We start from the raw sequence: 20,296 nt of genomic DNA on the forward strand, positions 1-20,296 counted from the left end.
CTGTTTTCAAAAGTCTGTAATGTAAATTTAACTAGATTTAAAATAGATTTCTTAATGGCTAAACTAAAACCCAATTCACTTTTTAATCTCACATTAAAACGGGAGTAGTGTAGTGAAAGTACACTTTAATACAAACATTGCACAAGGGTGTTAAAGTTCATACATTAATGTTAATATATACATAAAGCTTAACTTGGAGCCAAATATGCATCTTTTGTGTATAAATAATATATTTGGTGTCAACATTTGTTACAGGGGAGAAGAAAGTTTTACCTTCTCAACAATAATCATGTCTCCAACTTGTATGTCTGAACTCTTCACTTGAATTTTACCTAAGGGAAGAAGAAAGTACCTTCACATTTAAAACAGGCTCCTTTTTAATTTATGTGGCACATTTTAAAACAGCTGTAAAAAAATAAAACATGCAGGTATTGATTCCTGGCCCTAGAAAATTACACTGACCACAAGCCACTATTTGCTATTGCTCCTCTCTTTCTCTCACCTTCTAAGAGATCGATTACCTCCGGCGTGATAAAGTGATACCCTTCTGTTTTCATCTCTGGTATAGGTATAAAAGCAAAGCAAAAACAATGGCACAGAGGGTCACTCTCAATTATATCGCCTCAATAACTGCTATGACCCTCTTCTGTACAGAACACACAGGGTGTGAAAGCTGCATCCTCAGTCATGGTCACAGATATTACACCAGGGGATTTTACCACATATTCAACAAAGAGACAGATCATACAGTCTTGAGAAATCGAGAAAAAAAAATCAATGCAATTACAGCGTGAGGAATGACTTCAGTTACAAGTGTAGATTCAGTGGAGTGCTGTGGCTAAATTGCATACACTATATCCATTATCATAATGTCAGCAAACAGTTACAGAGGAGAGTGAAGCGATATATTTCAGTCTCCTTACTAACCTCTCACTGTGAGCTTGCTGTACAGCTGAGAGTTCATCTCTTTGTCCCGTTGGTGGCGGCGCACTTCATCCACAGCTTCTCGCACTACTGTAACAGCCAACACAAACCCCTGAGGGACAAAAGAGTACTTTAAAAACTGATCTTTCACAACATGGTCACTGAGAAAGCCTCTTCTATGCAATGATGTATAAATAGTTGTGATGCCTTCAAATTGCTGATCTTGCCTGACCAAAACCGTCCTCCAAAACCCAAAGACATTCAATTTGCAATTTGAGTGTTATTTAGGATAATGGACATTAGCTTAAAAAAAAAAGAACTGAAATGATGATACAAATGCTGAGTAACTAATTTTCAGACAACCAAAGAGAAGGCCTAAATATTTCTTCATACAAATCAGTTACGGTAGAAAAACTCAGGTGTATTTACCAGAGGTGCCCAATATGTGTACAAATATCCGATTTTCAGAGATGGCACGAACTGGGAGCAGGCCACCACCAGAAAGTAGAGATTGAGGAAGAACTTGAACTGCTGGTACAGAACCTGAGAGGGGAGCAGTGAACATGTCAGCAAGGTGAATCAAACATGATGACGAGCCGCTGCAAGAGTTAAAAGAGGATGTAGTGACAACGACTCAGACCGGATGGATTACTATACAAGTTACAATGAGGAATAAGATACATGTTAATGCTGTTAGCTTTATATTAACTTAGTGGAAACAGACACTTTGAGAACTTCTGTGTCAAATGGCATTCAGGGTACAGATTTCATGTGGCAGAGTAACTTGACACGATGTTAGGTGGTGTGTGCACATTGCACAAAAAACATACAGTACAAGACAAACAGGACTGAGGAAGAAAAAGGAAAAGAAAGGCCAGCTTTCTTAAATCACACATACCAAAGAGGGGTTTGTTCTTAATGGCCTATCCATCAACAGGGAGGCCTTAGTATTCATCTAAGGTCAAATTTTGAATAATGTTTGCAATAATGAGATTCTAGTGTCTGGTCACAGATTATCAGAGACAATGCGATCAATGGACGAGGCTCTACACTTAATGAACCCCCTGACCTTTGGGGAAAATGCACACTGCTAAACTCAATTTGTGTGTATTTAATAATTCAAAGTGGAGCGGGAAAAGCTGAACCACTGATGAGAATATCTATGTCTCTAATAGACAGTTGACATTTTATGGCCTGGGCTAACAGCTGCTCTCTTAATCATGGAACCATTTGCTTTTTAATAAGTAACTCTGATAGATCTCTAATGTCCCCTACAGTGTAAACCCCTTATTTTAATGACAGAATAGTTAATAGTTAACTGCTCTTTACATACTGTTAATCTGTGAAGAGAACAGCATATTTAACTTAGTATGAAGTGCAACTACGGTGACTGTAAAATATAGGTGGGAACACAGATTTGACAAAAGTCATCAGTGCTGCATCTGGATCAGCTAATTCTCACATAAAGACAGATCTAATGAGGCTAAAGGTCCATGTGGGTCTCTGAAAACTACTGTCACTCACCCCAGGCACAAAGGTGAAGATGTTGTACTTCTGGTTCTTGATGGCGTTTTTGGGGTACTTCTCCTCACATTTCTCCGGGCAGCCGAGCCAAACTGTCCGGGCCTTAAGCTCCTTCTTCCTCCGACATATATGGGCCAGACAGTCACAGCAGCTGAGAAAGAAAGACACCAAACATTGTACATGAAACCAAAAGCTGCTTAATACGTGGCTGTGTGTCAGTTGCCAACTTACACAAAGGGTTAAAATAAATGTAAGAGGTTATGTGAGAGCTAACAAGCTTAAAAAAGGGACCGGCTAGACAGAGTTGTTTTTAAATCTTTGCTCTAGTCATATTGAAACTCTTATAAAAAGAGACTGACTGATGCAAGATGCAGTAATATACCAAGTACACAGCACAGTAACATGTACATCAGTGTTTTCTGGGTGTTTTTGAATCATTTCTAACATTTACATTATTAAGAAACTAATGAGTCCTTTTGTAAACTATTAAGCATTTAAAATTCAACAACTTCTTTTCTCATTAGCTTTCTTAGCTATTAAATCAACTGTGGCCACTGAGCTCCACAGCTGGGCCCTGCTACATCCTGAAGTACTGATGTTATTTATGTCTCTGGTCTTGTCAGTGTTAATTAGAGGCTTCAAGGCTTCTTTTGACACAATTTTATAAAGAGCTCTTTTGCTTGCAGCACTCTGAGTGATCTGAAAAGGTCAGCATCTCTCCAGGTGGGAATTCCCTCACTAATGCTGTGGGAGTCAGACACTTTCAGAGCTGAGTGTGTGCAGACAAACAATACTGTGAGGCATAAGATGATTCACATTTGTTCCTGTTTACTTAACAATTTCACCTCATGCTGAACAATTCCAACATAAAACCAACAGTTTCCTATGTAGCTCCATCAGTAATGTGATATTATTCAAGAAGAAGTTCGAGAAGAGGTGGACTGTAGATTGACATTTACTTTCCAAAAAGTATTTGACTTTCTATCAACCTGCTAATGACTGCATTGAGGCTTATCAGGCATATCTGATATCAAATGCAAACAGCAGTGTAGAGTGGGGGGTAAATTACAATCAGAGCAGCTTCATGTGAGCATAAACTAAACTGGCACCTGGGGGGAAAGAGGGGTGAGTGTCAGTGTATGCCGTCATGCTGATCGACTTGGCTTTTCCACTTTTTAAGCAAGTTGGCAAAACATAAAACGAAATAAATCAACTTTGGTAAAAAGTCTTGTTTGTATTGGCCTCGATGTTCTGAGTGTCTGTGCACTCTGAGTCCAGATTCATAAGAGCGATTATTTGAGCAAATGAATGCTATTCAAATAATATGACATTTGAACAGTCAGGGCTTATTCAGCGTGAATTATTTACGTTTTATAATCCCACACTAAGCACACATAAAATTACTGGAAAGCATCAAACTGGTCAGCTGTGAAAAATCCGATTTGTTCATTAGTGGGGAGATGGGGAGGTGGGATCAATATGCCGCTTCAGCTGGAGATGCACCACTAACAACAGAACCACACCAAAAACTGAATATTGTCTGAAATTCCTCTGTCGGTAAATGTTACTTGTTGGGCACTGACCGTGCTGCACAAACATTTGTCTATAAATGTTATTGTTCTGACATGAACAAACACCCCTCTCTTAGTCAGAGAGGAGCATCTTTAGAGGGCAAACCTGTCAAATTAATCATTAGCTGGATAAACGGCCCCGTTGTGTTTGACCTTAAAATCTTTTTGGACTGATGGTGCACATCGAGGAACTCGACCAAAAACATGCCCTTATCCTCTCTTCGCACTTCACGCACAGCTACCGGTGCGTTTGAAATCCAAACTGATCATCACGAGCATACTTACTGACAATATAAACTACACATACATTTACTGAATGACAAAACTCTGACAATGGCCTGAGAGGTTAAAAGACCCAAATGGAAGTACAACAGCACTAATCTACAGACAGTGAATAAAGAGGAATTAATTTAAGGTTAAGAGCTGAGCTGGCTAATGTTCTTGTCCTTTATATTTACAGATTTCTTATCCATAGGTTGCAAATTGTGAATCATAGACAACAAATTTCTTGGAGTCATCACGCATAGATCGCTAGCACAAGTCATTACATCAAAAGAACTGTTAACAACTACAAAGTAATAGTGGAAGGATACCACACCTGCCACAGAGGACTTTCCATCCTCCTAGGAGAAACCAGCCGAGGCCTCGCTGTCTCTGATTGACTCTGGCCCGGGGCAGCGTCTGGTAGTCGCTCTCGTCATTCTCAAAACCTTCCTCCGACATCATCAGAGGCATCTCATCCAGGTTAGAAGGCTCATCCTCTATTGAGTATCTGCGAGGAGTAACAGTAAAACATAAAGCGAAAGCACATGGAATTGTGATAAATCGTGTTTGTACTTTGTGCTGCAGTATTATTATAGAAACTCTTCCCAAGAAAAAAAAAGTGTTATGCACTATAAAGCAAGATTTGAATTAAGGCTAGTTGAACAGTTGGCTCAGTTCCTCTGTTAATACGTGCTGTTGTATGTCTTCCAGTTACATAATGTTTTCTTCATGGGTCCCCTCCCATGAAAAGTCCACGTCCCCATTATCCCAGCCTACGTGCTATTTGTTCGTCTATACACATTCTGTAGAAACCTCTGTATGCAAATTGCATACAAAGATAAACAAGCCAGTCACAGATAATAAGCAACAACAAACAACAAAAGATGCAACACAGGAAAATGTGTCCAAATGTCTTTGATATGATACAGACAAACATGACATATTTAGTCATCGACAGCCAACTGTCGCCGCTGTGACCATGCGATACTGAAGGTTTTATCATGTTTATTATCAATCAATCAATCACACTTCAAAACACTAAATCAGCTCATGTGTCTAATCTAGCGTCTCTCTGAAATGTCGGATCACTTCTAAAACCAGTTTCCACTTGTTGAATGAACAAGGCATATAAACTAAGCTCATAAACAAGTGACAAGCGAGAAACATCCACAAATGACTCTGTAAGGCCCAGTGTGAGAGTCTAGGAGGGTGGTAACTGTTTCTGTTTTAGCGTTTTCTGCACACAGGAGATTAGCTGGACAAAAAATGTAAATTATAGAATATAAGCAGCCTGGAGGTCACTCAGCAGTACATGAACGTGCGTCTTGTACCTAAAAAAAACAAGAACATTTGAACAAGCATAAAACTAGCATCAGTGGGATTATGAGCTTAAGATCAATCATCCACACTCGTTCTCGCTGACACAGCCCAGCAGATCAACTCAAAACGCCAAAGCAACACATGCGGCAGCTTGTGCAACCTGACTTTCTGTTTGAGCTGACAGCTCCAGCAACTTCAGTTTAAGGCCCCCAGAGATAATGATACTCTAGTGATTAAGAGGCTTTCAGATCTGAAACCAGCTGTTATCTATCCATGAACCATGTGAGTCAGTGTGGACTGTGAAACCCCTCTAAAGCAAGACTCGGAACCATTGTGATCCAGGAAAGTGTTGGATGGTTTGTGGATTCCCAGTTCTTAAAGTATCTCATGAGTTATAAAGTAAAAAGAAGCGCTATGATAGCACTAGACTGGCTTGTTTCTATTCAGATTTCAAAAGTTTACTCTAGATTCAAATTCATTTAAATACAGTTATTTCCATCATTGCAATCTGACCATGTCTCTGTACTAGATGTCTTTTCTAATCTTTGTAGGGAATAAATCTGAGTTTTACATCTGGCTATATGACACAAATAAAATCCTTGTGTGGTCAGATGATTTAATACTAATTCCTTCATCTGATTCAGGAAGCTGTCTGTAATAGGTTCCTTCGTGATCCTATCAGTTTTACTTCCGCATGTATATCTGTTATAATTTAAAACTTAAATATGCAACTTAAGCTAGCAGTCACATGAGGCTTGAAATAAATCCACTCTGCTCCCTGCTTCATTATGCTCTTCTACCGTTGCTCCACTCTGCACAGCCTCTCAGTAGTAAGTCTTTATCAAATTACAATAAATAAGAAGCAGTTAAACACACTAATTAAGCAGAACTCATTTAAATTCTTCAATTGGTTATTAGGACATGCTTTTTCAAAAATTGCACAGCTGCTAGGTTATTCAGTGAGTCTGACTTTACAGGAGTCTTCAAGATCACCTCTCCATATTAACATATGTTTTGCAAACTATTTCTGTTAAACAAAATCCCCAAAAAAATCATACTGCAGCTTTAATATTATTATTATTAATAATAATTGCTTTGAGAAAGATTAACATTTAAAAAGCAGAAATCATGCATTTCTACATGTACGAATTTAGAACCTTTGGAAAGTTAAAGATCCTCATAAAATCATACATACAAGCACATCAAGTGTACACCAGGAGTATATTGTCAAAATGATTGCACAATCACTTACTATAATTGTAACCACCACTGATATTAACACTGAAAACACAGGAACAAGGTGGTTACGAGGGTCTTGTAGACAGGTGTACTGGTCTGATTTTACAGAGCAATCTTATTATTAAGTCCCAACACGCATGTTATTTCTTACACCAACTAGAAACTGACTGGCATTATATTAAGAGGTGCTTCTAATGTTTTGGAATCTTCATTTAAGTAGAAACAACCCCTAATTTAATGCACTCCACCATCCACCATGACCTCATTAATAAACATATAGTAGAATTATTCTCCTTCTGACACTTTCAACAAAAACTGAGAACTTATAAACTCATAAAAGCAGAATTTGGGGTTGCTGTATCGGGTTGTGCAGGTGTACCTAATAAAGTGAGCAGTGTACAGATTATGGAAATAACTCCATAGCCGAATCCTGAATCACTCCAAACATATCCACCACTAAACTAAAGAATCAGAAATGACAAATTATTGAAATGAAAAGCAGTGAATTCTAAGAAATTCTAAGTATAGTATAGTAACAACCTTTACAAATATACAAGAGCATTGGAAACTAAAGCAAACACATACTGTGTATCCAAATATGAGAGGAGAGTCTCCAAAACAACAAAAATATATATACTTGTAGTTTGTATGATTTGGTTGTAACACTGCAAATCAACCGTTGGTGTTTAGACTTCAACAACCACTGTGCTTGAGAGAAAGTATGACTCATCATCAACCTCCGCCTTCTCATTGTTGTTTTTATGCTTTGTTTACACAATGTAGGATCTTGCCAACAAGGTACATTATTAGCCACAGCGTTTCTTGCTATGGACCTCCTACAGTACATCTGATTACATAATACTTAAACTCTCAAACCAGTAGAAACGTGGGTTGTTTTGTGAAAGTGTGTTCTTACTATCTAATCCACTGTATACGTAATACGGAGGAGAGGTAGATAAAAATCATTACAACTCAAAAACAGCTGCTTACATACAAATGTGGCAGCCATAGTGGGGGATGAAAAAGAAAGAACTAATCAAATTTGAAAAACAATACTAGTTTATCAACACACTGAAACATACCGTGGTGGAATAGAGATGAATTATGATCTTTGTTCACAGTTTTAGAGCAGAGTCAGAGTAGAAGCAGCCAAAAAAAGCAAGCACACAGCCTTATAATGAGCTACATCACTCTGTTATGATAGAATAGTGTGTTTATAAACAGGAGCAGGACGACATAAAAAGACTGAGGATCAGTCAGTTCACCAGAAATAAAAGATTATGGGTATGTTTACAATTGAAGATGATGACACACGAAGCAAATGTTTTTCACTCAACATAAATAAATGACCTTCGAAGCTGCATACTAGCTTGTCTCCCTCTTTATCAGACTCTAATCTGGATCAGTTCTGTTTTATTTCTAGCTCTGTGGGCAAAGGACAGGAGGGAGCAGTTTAGCACACAGTGCACTGGAGGAAGGACCAAAATACTGTCTTTATTAAATCAAGACATTTATTCTAAATCTAAATACGGAACCTAGAAATTCGTCCTAGAGATGCAGTAGATACAGATCGTGACCCTGACTGGTTCCTGGTGGACTCTACATAAACAAACGTCGCTACTGACAGTAACACACTAACTTCTACTTGGTACCTGATTATGCGCCTACTTCCTGTCCATTCCTCACCCTGTGGGCTTTAATAGTTCATCCTCCTCGTCCAGTCTGAAAAATGAACAAACTGTTGAACGATGACTACAGTGAACAACACCTTAACACACACACACACACACACACACACACACACACACACACACACACACACACACACACACACACACAAACCGTCATGTGACTTTACATGAAATGCTAAAGAGAGCTGAGCAGTGACATGGCGTTAACCGACGTTATTGTACAGTTAAAGGAGGTTTTGAAGCTTGTTGTGTTGGACTAGTTCGGGCAGATTAAACCTTAAACGTCGAGCTTTGTGGACGATGGTGTGAGAACAGCCAGGAGCTGTCAGCTGCTGTGCTAACCGCTAACTGTCGGCTCAAAGGCACGAAGTGATGGAGCCAGATGGAAATATTTCACACAAACGACTGTTTATTCACTATTAAACCGAAGGGGAAGCCCCCGAGAGTCCCTCCATACCTTGAAAGTCTGGCTGAGTTGTAATACGGGATTCTCTTGGAGTTCTTCCGCACCGGATTTAACGGGATGCTGTCAGCCATCTTGGCTGGCCAGTCCACGTCCTGACGTCACAGTAACAGAAGTCGGGGATGAATGCTGCATTTACTTACCGCGAAAAGTGTCGTAATATAAAGCTCCCGACCAAATGCTGCGGCGTGAAGTATACAGGGATCTGTCCTCCATTTATTCTCATATTCACTTTATCACAACGCAGCTCTTGGACAACAAGTTTATACAATCAATAAAATAAAAATAGAATGTTAAGTAGGGCTGGTTGAATATAGCCAGAAGAACTGTGCCATTGTCACTGTACTTAAATAAAAATAATGGTTCATAATAAGATGAAAGTGTTTATGAGACCTACATTTTGCATACACATTGTCAAGAAAAAAAAAAATAAATAAATATATATATATACATATATATCATAAGCTGTCTTTACTCAGTTCAAAGCTAATTTAGAACAATTACCTGCTGCCAAAACCTAAATGTGCACTTGAAAGCTCTACAAAAGCTACAACTTATTTATCAGCATGGTCTTCCCTAAAACTGCCCTTCTCCTATCGAGTGTAAAGTTGGCAAATTTGTCTTTATTTAGGTTAAGTACTAGATAATATTCCAGATAAATACACATAACGACTTTTTAATTGCTGTGTATCTCCAAAATTACTTGTAACAGTCATTTCCACGGAAATCTGGATTGATCTTAATATTTCCACTTTTCTGATGGACTCTACTGATAAATGACTCCATTACATCTTTAAAAAAACAAGCCTTATAATTGTTCCTCTGCCAACACTGAAAATCAATTCACAACTTATTTTGTGGAACTGTTTTGGGAACTTGTGTAGCTTGAGCAGGGCACAGACCAATATAAAAAAACAAAGCATTTTGTTTGAGTACACATATAAATGCTGTTTTACAAAAGGAGCCATTTATGTAGAGAAAGAAGCCTCACACAATGCAGGCATTTGCAAGAGGATCACTGCAGGTGATGCATGATGAAAGAAAAGAGCTGAGTCCGTGTTGAACTTTTTACTCTGGTGTAATTTCTATGAAGTGAAATAACATGAAGATAACATATTTCCTTTCGGTGTTTAAACTGAGTGAGGTAGTAAATTTGACATACAGACTGTTTGTTCTAGTTTTTATTCGATCAAACTGTTGTTGAAGAATGACAACACTGACAACAGACCACTGCAGTTTGTAACTGTGGGTATTTATGAGCATATTCTGTGCTTTGCACCAGCTAGCAGCGTTGGGCAGCTTTCCGGAGGAGATAGCAACTCTTTGCATTATTGATTTGAACATGTGTTCCCGTCTTCAGCGCAACCATACGTCTAAGCACCATAGGAATTTTCAGGTTCAAGTTGAACAACTTATTTGATGTTTAGAACAAAGAAAAAAACATTCACAAATGACGGCAAAGCAAAATGTGAATACCCTACAAGTGTGTGTCCATTGATAAAAAGTTCTTTTTTAAAGTCTTTATATAATACATAAGAACAAACAAGATGTTTTACAAATATTTTAATGTCTATATTGGTTTGCATAAGTTTTTTTAAGACTGTTCAGCTTTATTCAGTTGATTCCAATTTCCTTACTGTCATCAATCCGCATAGAAAAATGTCTGTTATTTCCCAGATCTATGCCTGTCTTGGTTAGACTGCTTATCGGACTTCCTGCAGTGCTCACTCTGTCCATGCCTGCAGTCAGAGGGTGAAGCTGCGAGATGCCCCTGTTCTGAATCACTGCTATCTCGTTGTTCTTCATGGCCAGGCTGTTTGTGATAGCCGTCGCGTACCGGTTCCAAAATCCAGCATCTACATTCATCGCTCGAGCTGCCAGGTCCTTCTGAAACATCTCCCCAAATTTCACAGCCTCTCCACCCAGCAAGGCCATGGGGTTCTCCACCGATAGCCGTCGACCTCTCCTCGCTGGTGCGTTGTTCCACATGTGAGTTCCCATATGAACCTGAAAACATATAATAGATTTTGTGAATGCTTTTGTTCATACATGTAAACTTGTTAAGCATTTATTATCCCAGTAAACAACGAGTCTTTTGGACTAAAAGATTCAACATTGTCTCCTCCTACTTGAACAACTCTTTCCTCATCCTTTCCATAATACCCATTCTGGATACTGACATATATATTAGGTGACTGAAAATTTCTTAATTGTGTTTCATAAATATTTTTCACTTAAAAGGCAACAATTTTCACAACACCTGACAAAACCAAAGCTTCATTATTTGGATTAGAGCTAAAACATTTAGTTGATTAATTGATTGTTGCTGATTTTCTTGATCTTGTTTATGACTATTTGTTGGAAATTACTCTGTACATTTGTCACTATTTTCAGTCCAATTTTACTCACAGCTATTTTATTTAATAAACAAAATTATTAATTAATTCACAAAATAATGCAAATAATCATCACTGGCAGCAGATTTTTTAAAGAATAAAGCAGTCAATAAAATTAAATTTTTTTAATGCATCAATGAAAAAAAAGAAATTGTCTGAGCTCAGGAAAATACACTGAACAAGAACACTGGTGATACACATTATGATGCACAGTCCACTGTAAACCACTGTAGATAGATTTAGCTTAGTTTTACATTTTCCTGTTATTATATTTCCTTTTTTCTAAATTGTGTGTTCATATGACATTAAACGTGTTCTTTTAGATGCATCTATTTTATATTACAAACTTCACTTTTCTTTTATTTTTGTAATGTCTCAGAAAGACTAAATGCTGTTTCTCTTCACTTTCAGAGAGCACCAACTACACTTGTAGTGGAAACACTTAAAGATATAATTTTAAGGTTTATAGGTGCCAGCTGTGAAGGAGCCTCCCCTCCCTCAGCGTACGACCAGTCAATACACAGTATAATATTTCCTGAAGGACTTATCTACAGCCAAATATAGTACATCAACAAAGCCGTATCAGCTTGAACCCAGACAGATAAACAAAAACGGCCGTTATCTACCTTCAGGTTGCCTTTAGTGGTGAAAGCTCTGCCGCAGATGGAGCAGACAAACGGTTTCTCCCCAGTGTGTGTCCGCTCGTGGATCTGGAGAGCGCTGGCTGAAGAGAAGTTCTTCCCACACACGTTGCAGTTGTGCTGCTTCGGAGTTCGTCGAGGGGGCACGGGGCCGAGCAGGGAGGTCATTCCCGGGCTGCCAACTGATGGATAAGCTGAAGGGATGTGGGCACTCAGCAGAGGATGCTGACTTTCATTTGGGTTGTTTGGTTGATTGTGGCCATTCACTTCGGTTTTTATCATTCCCGATGATGTGCTGCTAACCAGGCTGGAAATGCTTTGACCTGCAGCTGAAATCAAAGTGCAAAGTTAAAGTTAAAAATGTAACACTGAAAAAAATAAGAAATACTAATCTACTCTGAGTTTCACTAATTTAATTCATACTCTGTACCTTTATCTCTGCTCAGCTGGAACAACATGCTGTAAGGAGTCTCCTCTTTCACACATAGTTTTCCGGGCTGTACCCCTCTCAGCTCCTGGGCTGCTGCAGCTGCTGATGCAGAGGTAGGAGACTCGGATTGCTCCCTCTTCACTAAGGCTGCCAAAGGCTCTTGGGATTCTGGCCTGTTGCTGGTCACTGCAGGTGATTTGATCGTCATGCCTTCTGAGTTGCTTTGAATAGGAGACACTGATACACGAGGTGAACAGGAGGATTCAGGCACACTTGGGCTGTTTGTACTGCAATTCTCCTCCCTTTTCCCTGATAAAGAGCATTTAATATTGAGTTGGCTGCTGTCATTAAAACCATTTGTCACAGATTTTGCACCAAAGGAGCGGTTTAGACTTCCAGTAGAGTCGATCATCCTCATTTGGTTCTCCAAAGCTGCTATACTTGAAATAATGGCAGAGGATTTGGGAGGAGAATTACAATCAGAGATCAAGGACTTAGACAGACTCACACCTTCTTCCAAATTTTCGATTTCCTCTTCCTCATTTTCATCCTCCATTGAAATATCATCAGCAAGGTCATTGCCATTGCTGCTGAGGCTGTCAAAGTTCTTCTCATAAACAGAGATATTCCCATCGATCTCCTGTAGCCCATCCACAAGGGTTGTGTCTGGAATCTGCCCAACCATGTGCATCCGGATATGCTGCTGAAGGACAACAGCGTTGGTAAACTTCTTCTGACAAATGGGACAAGAGTGTTGCACCTGAACTGGAGGGTTTTCTCTGTGAACTCCAATGTGAGTCTTCAGGTTACCTTTGGTGGTGAAAGCCCTGCCACACACTTTGCATTTAAAAGGCCTCTCACCAGTGTGAATGCGGTAGTGCATCTTCAGTGCGCTCTGACAGCTGAGGACACGGTGACAGAGGATGCACTGGTTGGGGTCTGTAATCTTTTTGTCAATATTCTCCACCAGCTGCTGTAGCTTTGATGTTTCTGATGCTTCTGTAGAGTCCAGGAGACCACCTGATGGGAATTTGGTTTCCTCTGAGTTTAATGAGAGGGGTGGGGAGTTGGAGACAGGGGAAGCTGAGGTGACAGGTTCAGGTGTTGTGGCCACGGATGGGATTGTAGTGCTAGTTGCCTCTGTTACTGGGTTGGCTCTCAGGCTCATGGTGCAGCTTTGTGGCAGGTGTACTCCCTCTGTTTTCAGTATATTTGATGCTTCTGTCCCACGGTTAGACTGTGGAGACTCTGAAACAGGAGAAAAATGAGCCTCACTGCTTCTGTGGTTAGGTGACAAAGATATACATTCACCAGAAGCTGGCTGGTAGGGAGATTTAACAGATGGTGTTACACTTACAGGGTCATTTGAGCCTCCAATACTGGTAATACTGGAGGAAAGCGGAAGACCCATGGTGGCTGGCAGAGTTCCTACAACAGGTTTGCTATCCAGCCAGGAGGAGACAGGTTTTTCTGGAGGGATAGACATTCCATAGGGAATCCCAGAACTTGTTGGCACATTGTCTAGATATTCTGGCACTGGGTAGGGGTTCATCTGAACATGAGGATACTTCTCTTTATGCCTCTGGAAGTGCACCTTTAAGTTCCCTTTTGTGGAAAAGCGATTGCCACAGATGTTGCATTTGAAAGGCCTCTCTCCTGTATGGGAGCGCAGGTGGATCTGCAGAGCGCTGTCGCTGCCAAACACTTTGGCACAGAACCTGCATTTATGCTTGAAGAAGGGCTCCTCTGGGCTGGGCTTAGTCTCGAATAAGGACACACTAGGCAGTTTCCCTTTCCTGTGCTTCATCAGGGCTGCAAGAGGGTCAAGTGCATTAGCTGTGGCGGCGATGCTAGCCAAGGGATTGGGGAAAATGACGCTGCTAGGGGGGCTGTGAGGTAGAAATGGCAAGCTGGAGGATGAGCTGAGGAGGCTGCTCTGCCCCAGGGACAACGGGCTGGAGGAGCTCAGTGTCTGACTACAGCTAACACTGCTGGTGTTGGAGCCTGTGTAAGGAGGCAGCAATGTGGAGATGCTGCTGCTGGAGAGAGATGAGGTTGACTTTTCTGTGGAGGCTGAGGTACAAGTACTGTCTTTAAAAGTGGACTGCCCACATTCAGTTTGTGAGGGGGCATTTTGTGACTTTTCAAGCACAGATGGCAAAGAAACAGACGCCTGTCCATTAATGGTGGAGGGCATTGTACCTGACAGTGGGAGAATGGGAGGAGGGATGACACCTTGAGAGGGGAATGGGTTAGGAGCCAGAGACAGCGATCTGGGGGCTGGGTTTAACGCAGCCTGGGTTGGATGTCTGTTCATGATGGCTACCTGGCTGCAGATCTGCTCAATAAGCTGCAGCTGATGGACCTGTTGCTGCTGCAGAGCCAACAGGTGCTCCAGAATCACCGGGATGGCTGCTGAAGCTGCCTTCCCTCCTGTAGCACTGCTGCTGATCCCCTGGGAGAACTGGGCGACAGCCACCCTTGTGCCGTGAAGGATCTCCAGCGTCACATTTGTACTCGGCATGTTGTATCTGCCAACTGCTGACATCTGGGGGGAAGTGGACTCAACTGAGTCTGGAGGCTGAGGGCTGGAGGTTGTAGTGTATTTGTCCTGTGGGTGATGTTCAAGTTCCATTGCTTCATCCTGCTCCCTACCTTCCTCTAAGTTATCCACACTGTCACTGTCGTTCACCAGCGTCTCTCCCAGCTCAAAGCCAGCATCTGTGGACTCTGCAGTGGATGAGTCACTGGATGCCATGCTAGGAACCGGGGAGGGCCCCATAGGAGATTCCTCAGGAACAGGCATGCCTTCATTATCCTTAACTATCAGCACCAGGGGATCCTCAGTACACACTTTCTGATGTTCCCTCAGTTCAGTCCAAGTGAAGAACTCAGCACAGCATTTGTCACAGATGCGTATATCTTCGCTGCTATGGCGACCTCCATGGGTCTCGTCTCGCTCTGTGCCTTCCACGATGCCTGAAAAGGGGAAAAAAAGCATAACTGTGAATTCAAATTTGATAATTTACTGTCCAAAAATTCATCACCACCTATTTCTAAACTTACCAAAGTAAAAAATCCACAAAAGATCCAAAGATTTAAATAATGCAAAACACATTTAAACCAGATTTACCCATAAACAAACCAACATATGACACAAAATGAAACATCTTTTTCCCTTAAAGCCACTTTAAGGAAGATTCTGGTGTTTTAGCTGCAAATATTGTTCAGTTGAAAGTTGACAGCTGCAAATCGCCTTAAAGTTTGATAACTGCTTTTAACTCACACCCTCTTGTTTTCAGATGTTAATCATCTTTCAGAAAATTCAATGAAGCCCAATGAAGTTATCTGACCTCTCGGTTGTGCATTCAGACAGATAATGAAAGTCCATACAGTATATTGATTTTCTGTGCATTCATACGTTTTAGTAATGTGCAACATCTTCAGTGGTCCTAACACATGTTGGTCGAAAAGCACAACAGTTTGTTTTTAATCAAGCATAAGTTATGAGTCGAGTTGTGTTTTTATGCAGGTTGTTGATATTATGACAGGTTTGAAATCCATATTTTAAATGAATTATTACTTCTATGTTGTAGTTTCCACACAAATACAAAATTTACTGATAGTGCACAAACCTAAAATGAAGAATAATGTGTAAAGAAAACCATCAAAAGGAGATAAATTGTGGATTGTTGTTGTTTTTCCTAGTGGATTTAAGCACATCTGTTAAAAAAAACATGTCACAACACATTTAACACAGTGTATTTAAAATATTTCAATAAAACTCTTCTTCATTTTAGTTTGACAATGATCTATTTGACATTGTTGTCCTCTTTTGTCCCTTTTCCCTGGCTTATGTGTGACGTCCTTTGTGAAAAGATTTTACACTTTTGAGTTGCTGCTGCATCTGTTCAGGCTTTGCCCCATTAGGAAACAGACAGCAATACCAGATGGAAACATTTGGGGAAATCAATAGTAAATTATTTGTTACGGCGTCCCTAAACCAATTCAAGAATAACAATTAGAAAAGGACCAAAAGTACAAAGACGGGTCTCATACGGTTTGAATGTGAATGTGAAATATTTTGCAAACTATCAATTTGCAATGTAACAAGAATTATTTATTACATAGAAATTTTACTGTCACAGACTCGTGAAACAAGAGATGTGTGGACATGCCACTGCTAATGCAGAATTAAGTATGAGTGTGTGTGTGTGTGTGTGTTTGTGTATAGTTTGTCTGTATAAATACGTACTGTATGTGTTTGTTTGTGTTTACAAGTGTATTCAGTACATTCAGAAATATCACTGCTATATGTATATACACCTAAAAAATGTAATCCCAGTGCGCTCAAGCTAAACACAGAACGACCTGTCTGGTATAATTACAATTATACAAACACAGTCAACAAATCCTTCAGCAAACACACAGAACGATATCTGTATTCAAAGGAAATAAACTTTAAAATGTCACAACGCACACAATGAAAACTGATTTTAATGTTTTAGTTCAGAAAAAAAGAGTGTAATGAGAGTTGAGTGAGTAAAATCTACTTGAAAGTCAAACTTGTCACAAGTAAATAATCAGTCCTTGGCTCACCAAGTGGGTGGTCTGAACGTCACCAAGGCGATTCAGCAAACACAGAAGCGAAAAAACACACGTCACTGCTTTAGCTCAGGATTTTGTCTGGGTTTTGGGAGATTTGCTTACAATAAAAACAAAGAATAGATCAGTTTGCGATTTAAAGCCGTGAATATACTTCCAAATATAATAACACTGATAGAAATTTATTTAAAAATGTCACTCTCACTCCATCCATAAGGCTTGGAGCTGAAAACAGATTTATGTCTGTTTCTTGCTGTGTGGTTTGGCGACGAGAGGAGAGAGGGAAAAAAAAAATATCATGAAGCTGCAGCTGAGAAGCAAACAGACTCACGGCCTCTCTTTGACTCTCTGTGCGACCTCTGGCCTTCAGAGGTCAGCGCTTCAGATGTACTAATTGTATTATGATCCAGACGTGGAGCACTTGCCTCTCGTAGGGTGAGGCTGACAAAGGTTAAGTCAGCAGCCTCAATCAAAGCTCAGGCTGGCTGCAGGACTGTGGGAGGGCCCGAGTGAGAAGGGGCCTCTTCTATATTCGACAACTTTCGCAAATTATAAAGTTGAAACATAAGGTGTAATGGTGAAGATTAGAATTAAGGCGTTAAATTGAACGTTAAATAAATTAATCTGGCCTTCAGGCTTTGTTTATGAACAGAGAATAATAGATGACAACACAACAACCTTAAAGAATCATATTTCATCACAATAACTAAATTTATTTCGTTTTATAGCCTAATAGGATGTCAAGACATTCGCTCGTGGATTTTGTGCAAAATTCATACAGTGCAGGCCAAATTCCATTTAAAATTCTGTCAATTTTATAAGAGCTGTTTGATCTACTAGTTAAAAATATAAGTGCTGATGTGGGTTAATGTGTAGCTGTTAAAAGGTTCAGATAACACTCAGGGTACTCAAGGAGAAAACGAAATTGTTTAAATAAATAATAAAAAATGTAAATGTAATTAATGCCTCTAGTGTATCATGACATAAACTAGTATAATTTAATAAATGGGATCTGGTCACAAATAATTTGGAAATTGTGGAGTTATTTTGTTTTTTGTTTTTTTAGATGATTCTGTGAAACATTAAGATTAAGAAATGCTGGAGGATGGGAATTGTTAATTCTGGGATTTATTTATTATTTTATTTTGTCATTTATTTGTTGTGAATATCAACGACATGTAAATCAAGGTTTGCATTAAAATACAAACGTTGCTACGCCTGTAAATTATCTTATGATCAGGAAAATATACAAATATATCCTACTTTTGGCTTTTTTCAGATTCTTTTCTCGTTTATCTTATTAAATTTGCTAAAGTTTTAATAGTTGGCACAAAGGCCTCGAGCCAAAAATCAGGATAACCTCAAACATAATCTGCAGGAATAAAACAATTTATGGATTAGTTGTTATTTCCGTGGGTTCATTCTGGATTTAGATGAATTGACACTTGACATTTCGTAACAGATCTGGTTCATACTCAAAGTTTAAAGTGATTCAAATATAATAGTTCTGGGTTTGGTACATATTCAGGCCTCACGACGTTTTGTTGTGTGTAAATAGTTTTGATTCAATAAATCTGAATCAGATTATTGATGTATAATACACATCATAAAATCCCTTTCCCTTAACCTGATGATTCATCTTTTCAGATTTTTAGACTAATTGTGTTTAATTAAGACAGATTTTAAACCTCAAAGGGTGAAAACTAAATCATGGTAAAATATAAAAATAAAAAACAGAAGTAGGGAAACTACTTTAAAGCAGTTTGTCGCTCGTTTGATCCAGTAATCGTTCACAGACACGGTCTTTTCAACCTTTGGATGAAACTGTTCCTAAACGATGCCGGTCCTCCACTAACAGCAGCTGAAGTAAACCCAGTAAAAGTCTCCGGACACCTACCATGTTTGCAGAGTCCGGTGTGCGTCGCTTCTTCGTCTGACTTCAGGTGCTGGGGCTTTGCTTGCTTGCGACGGGACATGTTGATCTTTTCGTGCGACTCGCTGCTTCCTTTTGCCGAATCATCTACAAGCAGCGAATGGGACCCTTCAGAGGGAGCGGGGTCGCTGAAATAAGCGAATGGTGGCTGGTGGAGATGCCCGTGTGCAGATTGCGCATGTCAGTGTAATTATGATGGAGGAAGGATAATGCTTTTACGACTCTTGCTGCCCTTCGGTGGGTGATTGGCTGCGCTCCAACCAACTCTCGCTAGATATGGAAATGAGGGATGGGGTTTAATAATAATTTGTTCACTTCCTGTCCGGTGCACGGCTGCTTTTACGCACAACTCCGAGAAGCTCCAACATGGTTCAGTCCGACCTGAACTCCTGTGAGTGTCTCATGCGCATTTGTGCAGTCTTGGGTTTCACTTCGTGGCCAAATGCTGCATTTCGGTGTCGTCCGAGTAGGTTTAAAGACAGACTTGTTTCCGTTGTGAGCTCTTGGGTGGGTTTGACTAACAGACGCTCCAGTTTCACCTGACCTCTCAGGCTGTGAATAGGTGGATGTCTCGGTTGAGTCTCTTCTCTCACCAGACAAGACAGCGGAGCAACACTAACAGGGGCACTTATTCTTGCACAGGAGGTTGCATGTTGCGCAAAGTCCAGAATCTACGCGCTAGGAGAGCTCATTATTGCGTAAAGGTAAAAAAAATCACAACAGATCCAGTTTCGGTGGATAAATTACGTGCGTAAAGTCAAAAAGCTCGCACAGGTCTCAGGAAGGTCCCATCTGAAGCTGGTGGCTGTCGGAAGTGAAACTCCCTGGTTTGTCGAAGGCACCGGCGCGCTCCTTGTTGCCTCCGCCTCCGATCCATCATAGACGCCCTTCAGCCGGTTGCGATAGGCTACTGCCAGGATACCACAGGAGGTGTTGGAGCCCTTGTTTCATTTGTTACGACCTCCCACAATTTGGCGCCACAATAGCCTGGAAAGTGTGTCTGGAAAAGAAATCCTCCTTTAAGTGATGATCAGAGATGTGTGGAACCTGAACTTTCTTCAGAAGGTGTTCAACTTAAAAAGATTGACCTTACTAGACCTTCAAGTTTGTGAACCAACCACAGATCAAACATTAAAACTCACATAACACTACATCTATCACCAAAAAGTCAAATAATAACATAATAAAACCTACTTTGCTCTTATTGTTTGATCCTTCCTGTCCACTGTAGCTGTTTTTAAGAGAGGAATGAAGCATACTTCACCCAAGCTGTAATCCCTTTTCATCATTGTCCC

General features: G+C 40.1%; 2 protein-coding genes across 3 annotated transcripts in view; both read right to left on the minus strand.

Annotated features, from left to right (window-relative positions):
• Window positions 1–9,117, minus strand: part of atp9b (ATPase phospholipid transporting 9B) — a 32,537-nt gene extending 23,420 nt beyond the window's left edge. Inside the window, exons 1-7 of one of the 2 annotated variants that reach the window (XM_026347390.1) lie at window positions 8,991–9,086; window positions 8,495–8,564; window positions 4,618–4,791; window positions 2,449–2,599; window positions 1,354–1,467; window positions 928–1,036; window positions 274–332 (exon numbers count right to left, since the gene is read on the minus strand). In XM_026347390.1, the coding sequence (XP_026203175.1) occupies window positions 274–332; window positions 928–1,036; window positions 1,354–1,467; window positions 2,449–2,599; window positions 4,618–4,754 (570 nt within the window). In that variant the 5' untranslated portion in view covers window positions 4,755–4,791; window positions 8,495–8,564; window positions 8,991–9,086. Of the gene's footprint in view, window positions 1–273; window positions 333–927; window positions 1,037–1,353; window positions 1,468–2,448; window positions 2,600–4,617; window positions 4,792–8,494; window positions 8,565–8,990 lie in introns of both variants that reach the window. The other variant, XM_026347389.1, reaches the window with a different exon arrangement.
• A 990-nt stretch (window positions 9,118–10,107) lies between these two features.
• sall3b (spalt-like transcription factor 3b) lies at window positions 10,108–19,826 on the minus strand. Its single transcript, XM_026347388.1, has 4 exons — window positions 18,966–19,826; window positions 12,464–15,442; window positions 12,019–12,362; window positions 10,108–11,003 (listed from the first exon to the last, which is right to left on the minus strand). Exons 1-4 carry the CDS (start codon window positions 19,042–19,044, stop codon window positions 10,611–10,613), a joined length of 3,795 nt encoding a protein of 1,264 aa, XP_026203173.1. The 5' UTR covers window positions 19,045–19,826; the 3' UTR covers window positions 10,108–10,610.
• Between the last annotated feature and the right edge of the window lie 470 nt (window positions 19,827–20,296).

Source organism: Anabas testudineus, chromosome 11, assembly GCF_900324465.2.
Source record: "Anabas testudineus chromosome 11, fAnaTes1.2, whole genome shotgun sequence".
NCBI classification, from domain to species: Eukaryota; Metazoa; Chordata; class Actinopteri; order Anabantiformes; family Anabantidae; genus Anabas; species Anabas testudineus.

Bases quoted from the DNA above. Each gene is read 5' to 3' on its own strand.
- sall3b (XM_026347388.1), bottom strand. From the start codon at position 19,044: ATGTCCCGTCGCAAGCAAGCAAAGCCCCAGCACCTGAAGTCAGACGAA. The intron at 15,443-18,965 runs GTAGGTGTCCGG...TCCCCTTTTCAG, and splicing joins CACCGGACTCTGCAAACATG to GCATCGTGGAAGGCACAGAG. The intron at 11,004-12,018 runs GTAGATAACGGC...ATATGTTTTCAG, and splicing joins CCACTAAAGGCAACCTGAAG to GTTCATATGGGAACTCACAT.